The sequence below is a fragment of the Megascapheus bottae genome, chromosome 19, assembly GCF_031878675.1.
Source record: "Megascapheus bottae isolate mThoBot1 chromosome 19, mThoBot2.hap1, whole genome shotgun sequence".
Taxonomy (NCBI): domain Eukaryota; kingdom Metazoa; phylum Chordata; class Mammalia; order Rodentia; family Geomyidae; genus Megascapheus; species Megascapheus bottae.
Genome location: NC_143527.1, coordinates 12,055,181 through 12,069,109, shown reverse-complemented (window position 1 = coordinate 12,069,109; position 13,929 = coordinate 12,055,181). Strand labels below are relative to the sequence as shown.

At 41.6% G+C, this 13,929-nt stretch overlaps 1 protein-coding gene across 2 annotated transcripts in view; it reads right to left on the bottom strand.

Annotated features, from left to right (window-relative positions):
* Atp8b1 (ATPase phospholipid transporting 8B1) overlaps positions 1–13,929 on the bottom strand; it is a 96,004-nt gene that overhangs the window by 55,555 nt on the left and 26,520 nt on the right. The window contains exon 2 of one of the 2 annotated variants that reach the window (XM_090353033.1): positions 3,141–3,343. In XM_090353033.1, the coding sequence (XP_090209159.1) occupies positions 3,141–3,321 (181 nt within the window). In that variant the 5' untranslated portion in view covers positions 3,322–3,343. Of the gene's footprint in view, positions 1–3,140; positions 3,344–13,929 lie in introns of those variants that run through there. The other variant, XM_090353034.1, reaches the window with a different exon arrangement.

Sequence of the window (13,929 nt, the reverse complement as noted above, 5' to 3'; positions counted from 1 at the left end):
AGAAGCATGTTTTACTTACTCTGGGCAATCAACCAGAACTTTCTTGCTAACTTGTTGAGCTACTTTAGCTCAGTCCCTATTCCGTTGATATCCAATCTGGATGTGTTGTGACAGAGGCCACCTTCTTAGATTGGCAATGATACCCTCATAATTTCACTCAGTGATCATGACTTCAGTGCTTTCTGTATTGGGACACAGATCTCATATAAATAATACCCAGAAGTCACATTTGTGAGTAGTGGTGGTCTCTTTAGGAGAACCCTCAGACCTCTGTCACTGAGGCAGTAGTAAAACTCCTGCCATACAGAGGGACTGCAGAAGGCTGGTCTGATCAGAATAGGAAGAAGAACCACTAGAATCATTTTAGAATCATTTTCCGGCTTACTAGTTTTCCTACAGAAAATAATTGTCCAGAAAACAAAAAAGGCTCAATGATACAAGAAGAAAGGTGACATTGATTAAGATGTATTATACTCATAACCTGATTTATGGAATTTTAACTTCTTTGTAAACTACTTAATACAATTTTAGAAAATGAAAATTCTGCAAAAAAAAAGGCTCAATGAGAAGTAACAACATAGGGGCAGAAAATGTCAAAGAGAAAAGGAGGATTATAGAAAACTTCTAAGAGTACACATGCCAGTAATATATGCTACTTGGGAGGCAGATACTGAGAGGCTATCATGAGCAAAAAGTAAAAAAGATTCTGTATCAATAAACCAGGTGTGGTCGCATGCACCTGCCATGCCACCCTGGAGGTTTAAGATAGGAGAACAGCAAATTGACACCAGTCCTTGGCAAAAAGAGACCTTACTTGAAAAATAACTGAAACAAAAAGGGAGAGATTTAGGAGAAACCAGGGATTATTCTAACCCAGCCTAGGCCATAGAGCTGGTGGCAGTCAATGGAAAAGGAAGATTTCCAGATAGACCTGGAATCTGAGCCATCATGGAGTAAAGAATTTAACCTGCAAACTGGAACAAATCCCAGCTTCTTCAGACGAGCCACAAGAGGCCACATTTTTGTGCCAGGAAAGGAGAAGCATAGGAAAAGCCACAGGAAAAGGCATGATGGTGGAAGTAAGCCATGCTCTGTTGTCCTAAGTGACCTATAGTCCAAGGCCACTTTCATGCAACATCAGAATTGAGCGCATGCACTGAGGAGTGCAAGGCCCACAGAGCTTAAAATGTCCTTTCACATTAAAAGATCCTGGCTGGATTTAGTCAGGAGGCAGGAGCTGAGGCAGAATGGATCCTCATGATAAACAGAGATTCACTAAAAAAACAATTCCTGTTAGAGAACCAATGCTGTTTTCTATTCACAAATGACTAAACAAAAAATAGGGAGCCTACAGAGCCCTCCAAAAAGTCACACAGCCTTTAGAAAAAATATGTTAAGCTGGGTGCTAGTGGCTCACACCTGCCTATAATCCTAGCTACTCGGGAGGCTGAGATCTGAGGATCTCAGTTCAAAACCAGCCAGGCAGGAAAGGCTGTGAGCCTCTTACCTAAAGTTGGCTACCATAATATCAGACATTAAGGTATAGCTCAAGTGATAGGGTACTAGCCTTGGAATGAAAAGCTAAGGGACAGCACCCAGCCCTTGAGTTCAAGCCCCAGTATTTTTTTAAAAAGGGAATATGTTTAAAGTGCTAAGATGTTCAAAACAATGTTCTGATTCCCCCAAAACACATAGTCCAGTGCTTTTGAGAGGTCTTTGGGAGGCTCTCACTGAATGGCACCCTGGCTCTAGTAGACAAAGAGACAAGAGATAAATTTAGGGGCCAGGAGTTTGACCTAGTGGTAGAGTGCTTGCCTAGCATGGATGAAGACCCGGGTTCAATTCTTCGGTACCACATACACAGAAAAAAGCTGGAAGTGGTGCTGAGACTCAAGTGGTAGAGCTCTAGCCTTGAGAAAGTCCAAGGACAGGGCTCAGGCCCTGAGCTCAAGCCCAGGACTGGAAAAAAAAAAGAGATAGAGAGATTTAGAAATGTAACACTGAATGATTTCCACATTTATTTGAGGCTGCAGTAGGGATTGTGTGAGGTAAGCGTTCATTCACTTGTGGGCATTTGAGCACACACATTACAATCCAACATACAGGTATAATTTCTTCATGATGAGTCCACATTGGCTATAAACGTATGTATGTGCGCAGGTGGTTCTTTATATAACGTATGCCAATAATTTAATGATAACTTACATCTAAATTCTGATTAATATGTATGTTCTTTAAATTCCTGGGTGCACTAACCGGCAATTTTTTTTTTTTTTTTTGCCAGTCCTGGGCTTGAGCTCAGGGCTTGAGCACTGTCCTTGGACTTTCTCAAGGATAGATCTCTACCACTTGAGCCTTAGCACCACTTCCAGCTTTTTTCTATGTATGTGGTACCGAGGAATTGAACCCGGGTTTTCATGCATGCTAGGCAAGCACTTTAACCACTAGGCCAAACTCCCGGCCCCATAACCGGCAATTTTTTTCATATACAACTATTGAAAAAATATACACGGAGCTCAGCCCTGTAATCCTCTAATCCTAGCCTCATAGGAGGCTGAGATCTGAGGACCATAGTTTGAAGCCAGCCTGGCCAGGAGAATCTATGAAGATTCTTATCTCCAATTAACCAGTAACAAGCTGGAAGTGGAAGTGTGGCAAAACTGCTAAGCAAGAGGCTGGGAGTGTGGCTTCGTGGTAGAGTGCTTGCTCAGCATGCACAAAGCCCTGGGTTTGATTCCTCATACACAGAAAAAGGTGGAAGTGGTGCTGTGGCTCAACTGGTAGAGCATTAGCCTTGAAAAAGCTCAAGATAGTGCCTAGGTCCCGAGTTTAAGACCCAGAACTGGCAAAAAAAAAAAACCCCAAACAACAACAACAACAACAAAACACCTCAAAAACAACAACAACAAAATCAAACCCCAGTTTTAAAACACACCCCCCCCCAAGGTTTTCTATTTCTCCACATAACTCGTCAGATGTCAGATATAATCTGCCATCCCTGCCAAACCAAGGATGCTGGGCTCTTGGAAGAGCACTTGTGGACCATGCACACTGGACCAGTCACGTGGCAGGAGTTTGCATCACCTTCCGTGTGAACATCGAAGATGTGGTATGTTATCTTCAGCCCTTCTTGCCCTTACCTTTTCTGAATGTCTCCCGGTTTTCCTCTGCTTCTCTGTTGATCTGATTCTGCTGTAGTTCAAGGTCAGGCCCCTGCTCCTCAAGTTCATCTTCAGTTTCATCGTCGCTGTAAGGAACTACTTCATCATTCGGCTGAGAATCCTCATCGAATGTTGTTTCTGAGTCTCTCTCTGTGCTCATTCTGCTGGCAAAGGGCAGCCACCTAGTTGTAAATGAAGGGAGACCTCATTGAGTTATGATTCTTGTCCAGTTTGAGGCTGTCTCTTGTCTACATTCTGTTATGACATCCCTTTCACAGCACATCATCTTACATACATGTAAATATTTCTGAAGAACTCCAAAGATCAACATATAAACAAATACAAAACATTTCAAGCATTTGTAATTGGTCAAATGCTTAAGTAAGAATTTAAATGTACACTGGCAAACATTTTAAAGTGTGTGTGTGTGTGTGTGTGTGTGTGTGTGTGTGTGTGTGTGTGTACTGGAGCTTGAACTCAGGGCCTCACATTCTCACTTGGCTTCTTCATTCAAAGCTGGAGTTCTATCACTTGACCTACACTTCATGAGACTTGAACTTTGGGCCTTGCGCTGCCCCTGAGCTCTTCAGCTCAAGCCTAATGCTTTGCCATGTGAGCCACAAATCCACTTCAGTTTTTTTTTGTTTTGTTTATTTTTGTTGTTGTTGTTGTTTTGGTCATTAATTGGAGGTAAGAGCCTTATAGACTTTAGTGCCCAGGCTGGCTTTGAACCACCATCCTCAGATCTCAGGCTCCTGAGTTGTTAGTATTACAGGTGTGAACCACTGATACCCAGCTTTTCTCTTTTTCTTTCTTTTTTTTTTTTTCCTGGCTAACTTCGGTTGGTTTTCTGTTTTCCCTCCCTCCCTCCCCTCAGTTAATTGGAGATAAGTCTGACAGATTTGTGATCCTCAGATCGCAGCCTCCTGAAAAACTAGGATTACTGGTGTGAACTATGAGCACTTGCCTAGCAAAAAAGCTCAACGGAAAAAGACTAAAAATATTGAACTATGGTTCACACAGAGAAAGTACTGTCTGGTAAAAGGGCTTTATGACACTGATATAGTCACATTTATTTGCATTATGGGTGTTCATGGAGTTAAATTTCTACTATGGATTTCTGACAGGGTTGGAAAACTTCTGCATTAAGAGATATGGTTCCTAGACCTAGCGCTAAATGGTTCACTCTTATAATAATCTTCACTACCCAGGAAGCTGAAATCTGAGGATTTCGGTTTAAAACTAGCATGGGCAGAAGAATCCAGGAGACTCTTATCTCCAATGAGCCAGCAAGAAGTAGAAAATGGAGGTGTGGCTCAAGTGGTAGAAGGTGAACCTTGAGCAAAAATCAGAGGGGGCGGAGATCCAGATCTGATTCTTGATAATGCCAATAGGCTGAACCTTTGTTTCTGTAACACAATTTAAGTACACCCTTAGATGGTCAAGAATTAATAATGACTTTCAGGGCACACTCCCTGGCCTTCCTATCTTCCTGTCAGCACCTACTCTTCCTATCTAGAATTGATTTGTGTATCTACCACTGCATAAAGTGGTTCTGCACAAGGATACTCTGAGTTATATTTATATTGGGAAAATATTTACACAAATACCTCAGGTTGCTTGAGGAGAGCTGTGCAGCCTTACTCTATTTACACAAGCATCACCCAGCTGTGCACTCGGTATTGTAACTGATAGTGGCTCACATTATTTAGTGCTAACTGCATACCAGGCTCTGCATTAAAGGCTTTGTGGATATTGTCCCTTTGAAGCTTTCTTCCATTACTCTGATGAACTGTCTATCTCCCAACCCCCCCCTCAATATTAAAGTCTCCTTCCACTAGTGGCATTGAATGGACATCTGTAAGACTGGCCTACGGACCACTAACATCTCGTTTCCTTCCAGACACTTGCACGAGTCACAAGAATACACACTTGCTTTATTGTTTACCACTTGCCTCTCCCTCTAGACCACAAGCTCTAGGGGAACAAAGCCCAGCCTAAGCAGACTTAATACCTCACAGATGGCATCCAGAGAGTTCTGCCATGGTGGACTTAGATCCTACCCCCTACCCACACATACTCCAGATATCAACTGATTCCTTCATTCCATACCCCAACTAGGACAGTCAGCATTCCATCACTGTGAAAAGCTACCTGTGACAATCCTCTGTAGAAGAGGAAAGGTTTGCTTTGGCTCAGAGTTTGGAGGCTCCAACCCCAAGTTGCTTGTCTTGTTTATCTAAGCCCATACATCACGGCTGGGAGCACATCGCAGAGGAAGCATGTTTATCTCATGGTGGCCAGGAAGTGAAAGAGAGATAAGAAGAGATCAGGGTCCCAGTGTCCACTCAGGGCATGCCAGCCATGTGATCTAACTTTGTTCTATCAGACTCGGTTTCCTAGAGGTTTACTACATCCCAATAATGACAGAGGGCAATCCAGCTCCAAACTATAGCACCTTCTTCAACATAAGAAAAACCTAAGAGAGCTGGTATGGTGGCTCACGCTTGTAATCCTAGTTACTCAGAAGGCTGAGATCTGAGGATCAAGGTTCAAAGCCAGCCCAGTCACTCAAGTCCACGAGAGTCTAGAAAATGGAAAGTGGGGCTTAGTTCAAGGCTAGTTTGGTTGCCTTGAGCTGAAGAGCTCAGGGACAGTGCCCAGGCCAAGTTCAAGCCACATGATGCCCCCCCCCAAAAAAAAAGAAAAGAAAGAAGAAAAAGGAAAACCTAAGAAAATAAATAGAAAACTTTAGTCAAATAAATCAAACTTTATATAGTCTATAGGCAGATCTATCCTATACCAGTGAGTTTTAAAAGATAAGAGGCTTTTAAATGAATATTGCATAAATTGATCATGATTCCCTAGATTTTTTTTCTTCTTCAATTTGTTTGTTTTTCAATGTTTGAATTCAGAACCTCAGGGCCTTGTACTTTACTAAGCGGATGCTCTGCTACTTACACCACATCCCAAGCCTTTAAAAAAAAATAGTTATTTTTCAAATAGAGTCAGGATTGTGCCCAGGGCCAGTACTGAACCATAATCCTCCTCTATCTATAATTTACGGATTACAGGTACATGCCAGTATACTTTGGCTTATTGGCTGAAATGAGGTTTTGCCAACTTTTTGCTTGTGCTGGTTTTAAATATGATCCTCTCACTCTCCACCTCCCCACATTAGGATTTGAGACCATCATGTCCAGCTCCTAGGTACTTTTGAGCCGAGTGACATGAGAGTCACAGAGGTGATGAGAGAGTCAGTGGCGGGGGCGGGGGGAGGGGGGAGTGTGGTGGGAAGGATTTTCAAGAATGAGAATATGGCTAGAATATAGACTTGAAGGAAGAGATATACAATGGACGGACCAAGGTCCTAGCCCAGGGGTACAAGGCAAAGAGTACAGGAGGCTGGCTGGGATAATCTCCCCTAACTCATGTTGCCTTGACACCTTTCATTTCAGATACTGGGGATAACACTGAAGGAACTACCAGGGGGAGAATGTGGTCAACACAGTGAGGAACTGGTGGAGGGCAGAAAATGGGATGGTGACTGCAGGGCAGGAGGGTACTCAGAAGTTACCAAGCAGCTCCTGGCCACAGTTTATCATCTGCAAAATCATGTGGCTCCATTTTCCTCTTATCTGCCTGAGTCACAACCAGCAATAATACTCAGGGTAGAAAGCCAGCCTCAGCAAGAGGGAGTAGGGTGGAAGTAGGGTGGGGGTAGCTTGATGTGCTTAACATCAAGACAGGGTGGGGCTATCATTTCTTTGTCTGGAAAACTAAGAGAAAAGAAGCACACAAAAGACAAGAACTGTTCCCAGAGGATAATAATGCCAAAACTCCCTAAATGTTTATTTTGAAGACTCAGCCTTAATCCATTATGGACTTTTATAATAAATAACAAAAGTTACCAGGCGAAAAATTATTGTTATTTTTTTCCATTCAAGCTTCATCCTTACTGATTAGGGATAATGGTTCCATATTTACTCCAATACTACTGCCACTGCCATTAGGTCTTAAAATGTGTTACTGACAGATATAAGGAAGTAAAACCACTAGGGCGAAATAAGGTTATGGAGTTGACTTAATGTTAGAAGAGTCATCAAGCTATTTATGTAAAGATTACACTACAGAAAGATGTAAGAATTGACACAGTTTTCCAGAACTAAGCATCAGCTTTAAAACTTTCCATCTCCAAAGAGTTTATAACTTTTGTCCAGATCCAATATAAACAGCTTGTTTCAAAAAATGAATAACAAAAACAGATGTGGTAAATAAGTAAGAGGCACACATGCATAGAAAAGATTACTCTTGCTGGGTACTCATGGCTCACGCCTATAATCCTTGCTATTCAGGAGGTTAATTTCTGAGGATCTTGGTTCAAAGCCAGCCCAAGCAGACAAATCCAAGAGACTTGTCTCAAACTAATCAGTAAAAAGCCAGAAGTTGAGAGGTGGTTTAAGTAGTAAAATATAGGCCTTGAACAAAACAACTAATAAAGAGCCCTAAATTCAAGCCCTACTACCAGCAGAAAGAAAAGGAAGAAAAAGAAAAAAGATTGCTGTTATTAATGAGCAATGAAAACATGACACTATTTTTTCCATAGTAACCATATTCAGTAGTGGCATTTAATGCTGAATCTGGTAAAGATGAATGGATTCTCTCTCTCTCTCTCTCTCTCTCTCTCTCTCTCTCTCTCTCTCTCTCTCTCTCTCTCTCTCTCTCTCTCTCTCTGTCAGACACACACACACACACACACACACAAGACAGCAGCAAAAACATTAGAAATGTCTCTAATACTGAATGGAGGGAAGGTAGAAATAAAAATTGCACCCTGTGGCTGCAGGTTTGTAAGTAAAACAAGGGGCTAGAAGTGTATTGAAGTAGTAGGGTATGAGATCAGTCCTCAGTACCACTGGATATACATACATATACATACACTCTCTCTCTCTCTCTCTCTCTCTCTCTCTCTCTCTCTCTCTCTCTCTCTCTCTCTCTCTCTCTCTCTCTTTTTTCCTGGTAGTCCTGGGGCTTGAATTCAGGGCCTGGGCACTGTCCTTGGACACTTTTTGCTCAAGGCTAGCACTCCACCTGAGCCACAGTGCCATGTCCAGCTTTTTCCGTGAATGTGGTACCACAGAATTGAACTCAGGGCTTCATATATGCTAAGTGAGCAGTAGCCTGAGCTTTTGGCCCCAAACACACATTTTTAAAAAGAGCATTGCACTAAGAGAAGATTCTTAATCCTTTGCTTTGCTTTTTAAAATAATCTGCTGTTGATAATGCCCCTCCAGTCCTTATCTTCCACAAGTGGGGAACCTTATTTCTACCAAGGGCCATTTCAATTATCCACTCAAGCAGAAAGGCACAGTCAGCCAAGGAGAAATGTTACCTGTCCATCCAGTCATGTATTAAATGGGCTCAAAGCTTTAGTAGACCCTCAAGCCCATACACTCCCTACACCTGGGAGCAGTTGCTTGTATGTGAGGCCCAGTTCAAGAGCTCCTTCTAACACATCTAAAAGGAAGGGAATATTCACGTCTTGTTAGCTTGGAAAAACTAGGTATTTTTGACCAGTTCTATTTGCCTTTAAATCCCATTTGATCTGTTATAATACCGTTCAATGTGGGGGAGAAAATTGTAGCAGAGTATCTGGATAATGATTGTCTAAGCTTTCTTGATAGTCCTTTACAAATGACTACTAAAACAAAGACAGGCTTCATCCAGAGGTGACCTCAGAGTACAGGGTACGGATGCTTTGCATGACAGGGTAGGAGAGATGCAAATTATACTTTTCCTGTGCATTCAAATGATCTCATTTCATGAGGCCTGTACTGCCTTCTCCACCCAGAGCCTTTGCTGGTAGATAGTCTATGAAATTCCCCAAGCTGCTCACTTTCACTATAAATCCACTGGTCTCTCAGATGCCAGTGACACAGATGACTTAAAAAGTTTGTTAGCACTTCTGTAATGGTCCCACCCAGCCCCTCTTTAATGATCCAGATTCAATGGAAAATACAAACATAAATACATTTCATGGTGCTTGGTGCATCAGATATGAGCAGAGCACCCACCTGATACCTTTCTTAGACTTACCCAGGGATCCCAGAATGTCTCCAACTGTTCCACAAAACCCTACTTCTCTTTCTATCTAAAACTTAATATCTTCCCCAAGTCCAGATTCCAAAAGTCTAAGGGATAAGGGCCATATCAATTATTTATGTCACTGTCTGCCCTGCCGACTTTAAACCTGTTTAGATTACAAAGTTTTTGGAGACAGTAAGATTCAAGCCCTCAAGTTTTGGACCAGATCAGACTGCAAAACTCATGGATAATATTTCTCTATATGCCCCATGGAAATAACAGGAAGTTGGAAGATCTGCCTGTTGAGGATTTCAAACTTTGAGCAAAAGATTGTGTTAAAGTGTCTGACACATGGAAGGATTTTTGGTAATGCTTATAATTCAGAGCCTCTGTAGCTCTAAATGGTTCTGTGGAGAGCACTTTCAGAGGATTGAGTACATGCTTATGAATGGGGCTCTGTACTAAGCATTAGACATGCCTTATCTTATTTTATTTGGCCAGGGTCAGATTATTATCATCCTCTTCTACAGATGAGGACACTGACATTATGAGAGGTTTTAAGTTCTTGCCCAAGGACATAATCGTGGTACCAAGAATAAAATTCCTTATCCAAAGTTCATCCTCTTAATCACTTGTTGCCTTAATTATACCTAATAACATCACTGTGAGGTAGGCTGGAGAAAATATAATTGACTCAATTTATAGCTAGGAAGACATATAGTTAAACCTCACAATGGAGCTAAAATCAGTGCTCAGAAATCCTAACACCTTCACATTTCCCCTCTCAAGGGGTTTCCCCTGTGGAACCTCCATAAGGAAATAGAAGTATAAAGAAGGATATAAGGTGGGTAACAGTGGCTAATGTTTTTAATCCTAGCTAACTAATCATCAAAAGGCTGCAAGTGGAGCTGTGGGTCAAGTGGTAGAGCACTAGTCTTGCAACAAAAAGCTAAGGGACAGTGCCATGTCTTCATTTCAAGCCCCAGTACTGGCACACGTGCATACACATGTACACACACACATACATGCACAGATGTGCACATGCATATGCAAAAGGAAGGAAAAGAGGGAGGGGAGGGAAGGAGGAAAAAAGGGAGGGAAAGAGAGAGGGAAGGAGGGAGGGAGGAAGAGACAGGAAGAAGAAAAGAAAAGGACATAGATTGTTACAGATGTCGTTGGGTCATATGAAGTCATTGGTGGAACCTAATCCAACAACTGACTGGCAGGCAGGGGTGGGGAATGTCCAGCCCAGGGGCCATATAAGGTCCTTCCTTTTATTCATGACCAGACAGACACATATGGTTCTTGTCAGCCACTCTTGGCCATCAGCCTGCACTGCTGCTTTTGTGTGACCCACCAAGGTTATAAATATCCAAATGGCCATTGGCAGAAAAAAGGTTCCCCACCCATGTGGGGGATTTAAACACAAAGACAGATACAAAGGAGAGCAGGAGTAAAGCGTGGAACTGGACTACCTCAGGAAGCTCCAGAAGCACTGTGGCCCTCTGAACAATCTGATCCAAGACTTCCAGCCTCTAGAGCTAGGATGCATTGCATCTCTAGTGTTGTAAACATTTAGTTTGGGGTATTTTGTTCATTGCTGCTCTTGGTAGCTCACCCTGCATGTACATTTAAGTTTTCAGAGCTTTTAAATTTACCAAATTTCTACAAATACACAGTGTTATAGTTAGGAACTGCAAATGTGTTGTCCTGTCTGCAAATTCAAATTTTATCTGGCCCCGTGACTGTGTACACAAAAGGAAATAGGAAAAGCTTTGATATTGTTTTTGTTCATGTTTTTGTATGGTTTTGTTTTATTTTTTCAGCTTAGCAAGTTATATGAGTTATTTGAAGTAAATAACCTGAAAAAAGAAAGGGCTATTTAATAGCATAAGAACTGTCTGGCTGCTCAAAGGCCTCTCAAATACTAAAGCCTAATTCAGGCCTTATACAAACATGGATTCTGATTTGTATTTTTAAAGAAAACATTTATCCCTAAAACCATCCAACATTTATGAAAACATTTATGGAAAAATTGAAATATTTGAGGGCTTTGAGAAGGTGCTCATAAAATAAATTTAAAACTCCACCTTCAACACATAGTCATAGAAAAGGTGCTGATTCATTCCAGAACTTTCTTCTGTTATTTCCTCCTATCACCATTTGCTTTTCCTTTAAGATCTCTGTGCATACTTCAGAAAGCAGCTGAACACTGTTGCCAGGACTTGGGTTTGAGTGAGCTGAACCTATCCTTCTCTCACTTCCAGACAAAGGCATGTATAATACAGAGAGAATATATGCTCTTTAAACCTTGAGGTGAGGCTGGGAGTTTGGCCTAGTGATAAGAGTGCTTGTCTAGTATGCATGAAGACCCAGGTTTGATTCCTCAGTACCACATATATAGAAAAAAGTCGGAAATGGTGCTATGGCTGCAGTGGTAGAGCTCTAGCCTTGAGAAAGCCCAAGGCCAGTATTCAGGCCCCGAGTTCAAGGCCCAGGACTGGCAAAAAAACAAAACGAAACGACAACAAAAAAACCCTTGAGGCGAAGTAAAATGTAGAACAGCCAACCAAATATATTTTAATATTTTTGCTCTTCTGTATTTTCTATTTTCTTTATTTTTTTAATGTTTATTATAAAGACAATACTCAAAAAAAGATTATATACAGAGAAGCTACAGTTACACAAGTCAGGTAAAGAGTACATTTCTTTTTGGACAATGTAACCTCTTCCCTTTGTCTCTCCCAGTTTTCCCCTCCCATCTCCATCTACAAGTTCTACAGTTCATTTTCCACATAGCGTCTGGTGAGTATTATTTTCTCTTTTCATAGACTTCAACTCTTATCCCTTGCCAAATGAAAATTACTTTCTTGGATGCAGACAATCCCAAATGACAAAGGAAAAATACTTCTTTAACCTCGCTGTTATCATCTTATTTATAACTTTTACCTTATAATTACTAATGCTAAGTTAACTCTTGCAATAATGTAATAATAATGTAAAAGTTAGGCAAAGAAATCTGAGTTGTCAGGAAATACAGACTTGTATGTAGGAAACAGCTCACTCTCATTGTCCTGGTAGGTCTGGGAAGGAAATAAGCTCTGGCAAAATTGTCTAGAGAATTCTCCTTCCAGTTAAGTCAACTACTGTCTACCAGGACTATCTTCCTGAGCAAAACCTCAGGAACTGGCTTGAACTTGCTATTTCAACATGCTAATCCCCTTGATTTCCCAAGGCTGTTTTCATAAAGAAAGGAAGGAAATGAAATTAGTGTAAGAATGGACAATCATCAAAGGAACTGAATAATCTTCAAACTAGTACACCCAAGCCAGCAACAAACTTGAGAATCATAACTGAAAAGGCCTTCAAATGTCACAGGGACATTTGAAGATGGCTCACACCTATAATCTAGCTATTCAGAAGGCTGAGATCTGAAAGTCAAGGCACAAAGCCTTCACTTAAACAGAAAAGTCACATACACACACACACACATACACACAATACTCCAAAAATATTATGACCTAAACTCATATACCCTCATGTTTGAAAATATTTCAGAGTTGTGACACATGGTCTTCTCTTGGCACAGTCAAGCCACATTCAAGAGCCAAGACTGGCATTTGGCCACTATCAAGGTTTTCTCCCTTAAGCTTGTCTAGTGAGACAGTCTTTGTGCTCAATCTGGGCATTTGCCCCACCCTGTTCAGAGTCTATGCCTGCCCTTTCCTCCAGCATCTTAGAGATCCATCCCTGGTGAATGTACAGCTTGCTTCTTCCAAGTCTAACCTCTGCACTCAGTAAACAAGATGGCAATGGTGCATGTGTAGATTACTCTATTACATGCCCCAAATGCTTGAGACACCTGAAATATAGATGATCAGTAATTCTGCTGCCTAGATCAAATGTCATTATAATTCAACACATTATGAAATCAGAATCAGCGACTTGTGGCCATCAATGAGCTTTTTCAACTTGTGATTACAGGCTGTTACTATTCAATCATTTCTGTTGTGTTCCATTATGGAATTTCCTACAGTTTCACTCCTGAAAAAGGTGACCCACTGGCCACACGTAGAGTCCTTCACAGACACAAAGATGTCTTCATTGCTTTCCCAGATCCTTAGCAGCACACTGGATGGCCTTGTCATTGGCCCTCAAACATGGTGGCCGTTTTCATCTCTTAGAGAGAGTAAATGCCAAAGGCTAATGATCACACCCTCTTAAAATCAAGATATGGTGAAGACAGATAGATGCAGGTGCTAAAAATCCCAACTCTCCTGTTTAACTGTTCCCAGGACTTACGACAAAATGTCCTAACTAAGCCTCTTTTCCTTTACTTTAAAGATGGCCAAAATGCCTCTTATATTCACCCCCAGGGAGGAGCTTCTTCCTTCTTCTTCCTTCCTCCTCCTCCTCCTCCTCCTCCTCCTTCTTCGTCTGTCAGTCCAGGGGTCTGGACATTGTCCTGAGCTTTCAAGTAGTAGTGCTCTACTAATCAGCCACAATGCCACTTTTGGCTTTTTCTATGTACGTGGTACTGAGGAATCAAACCCAGGGCTTTGTGCATGCTAGGCGAGAACTTTTCTACTAGGCCACGCTCCTGGCTTTGGGAGCTTCTTCACATGTAAAGCTCTGAGCGACGCTCACAGTAGCTGGGACTCATATACCCAGTGAGTGAGAATTT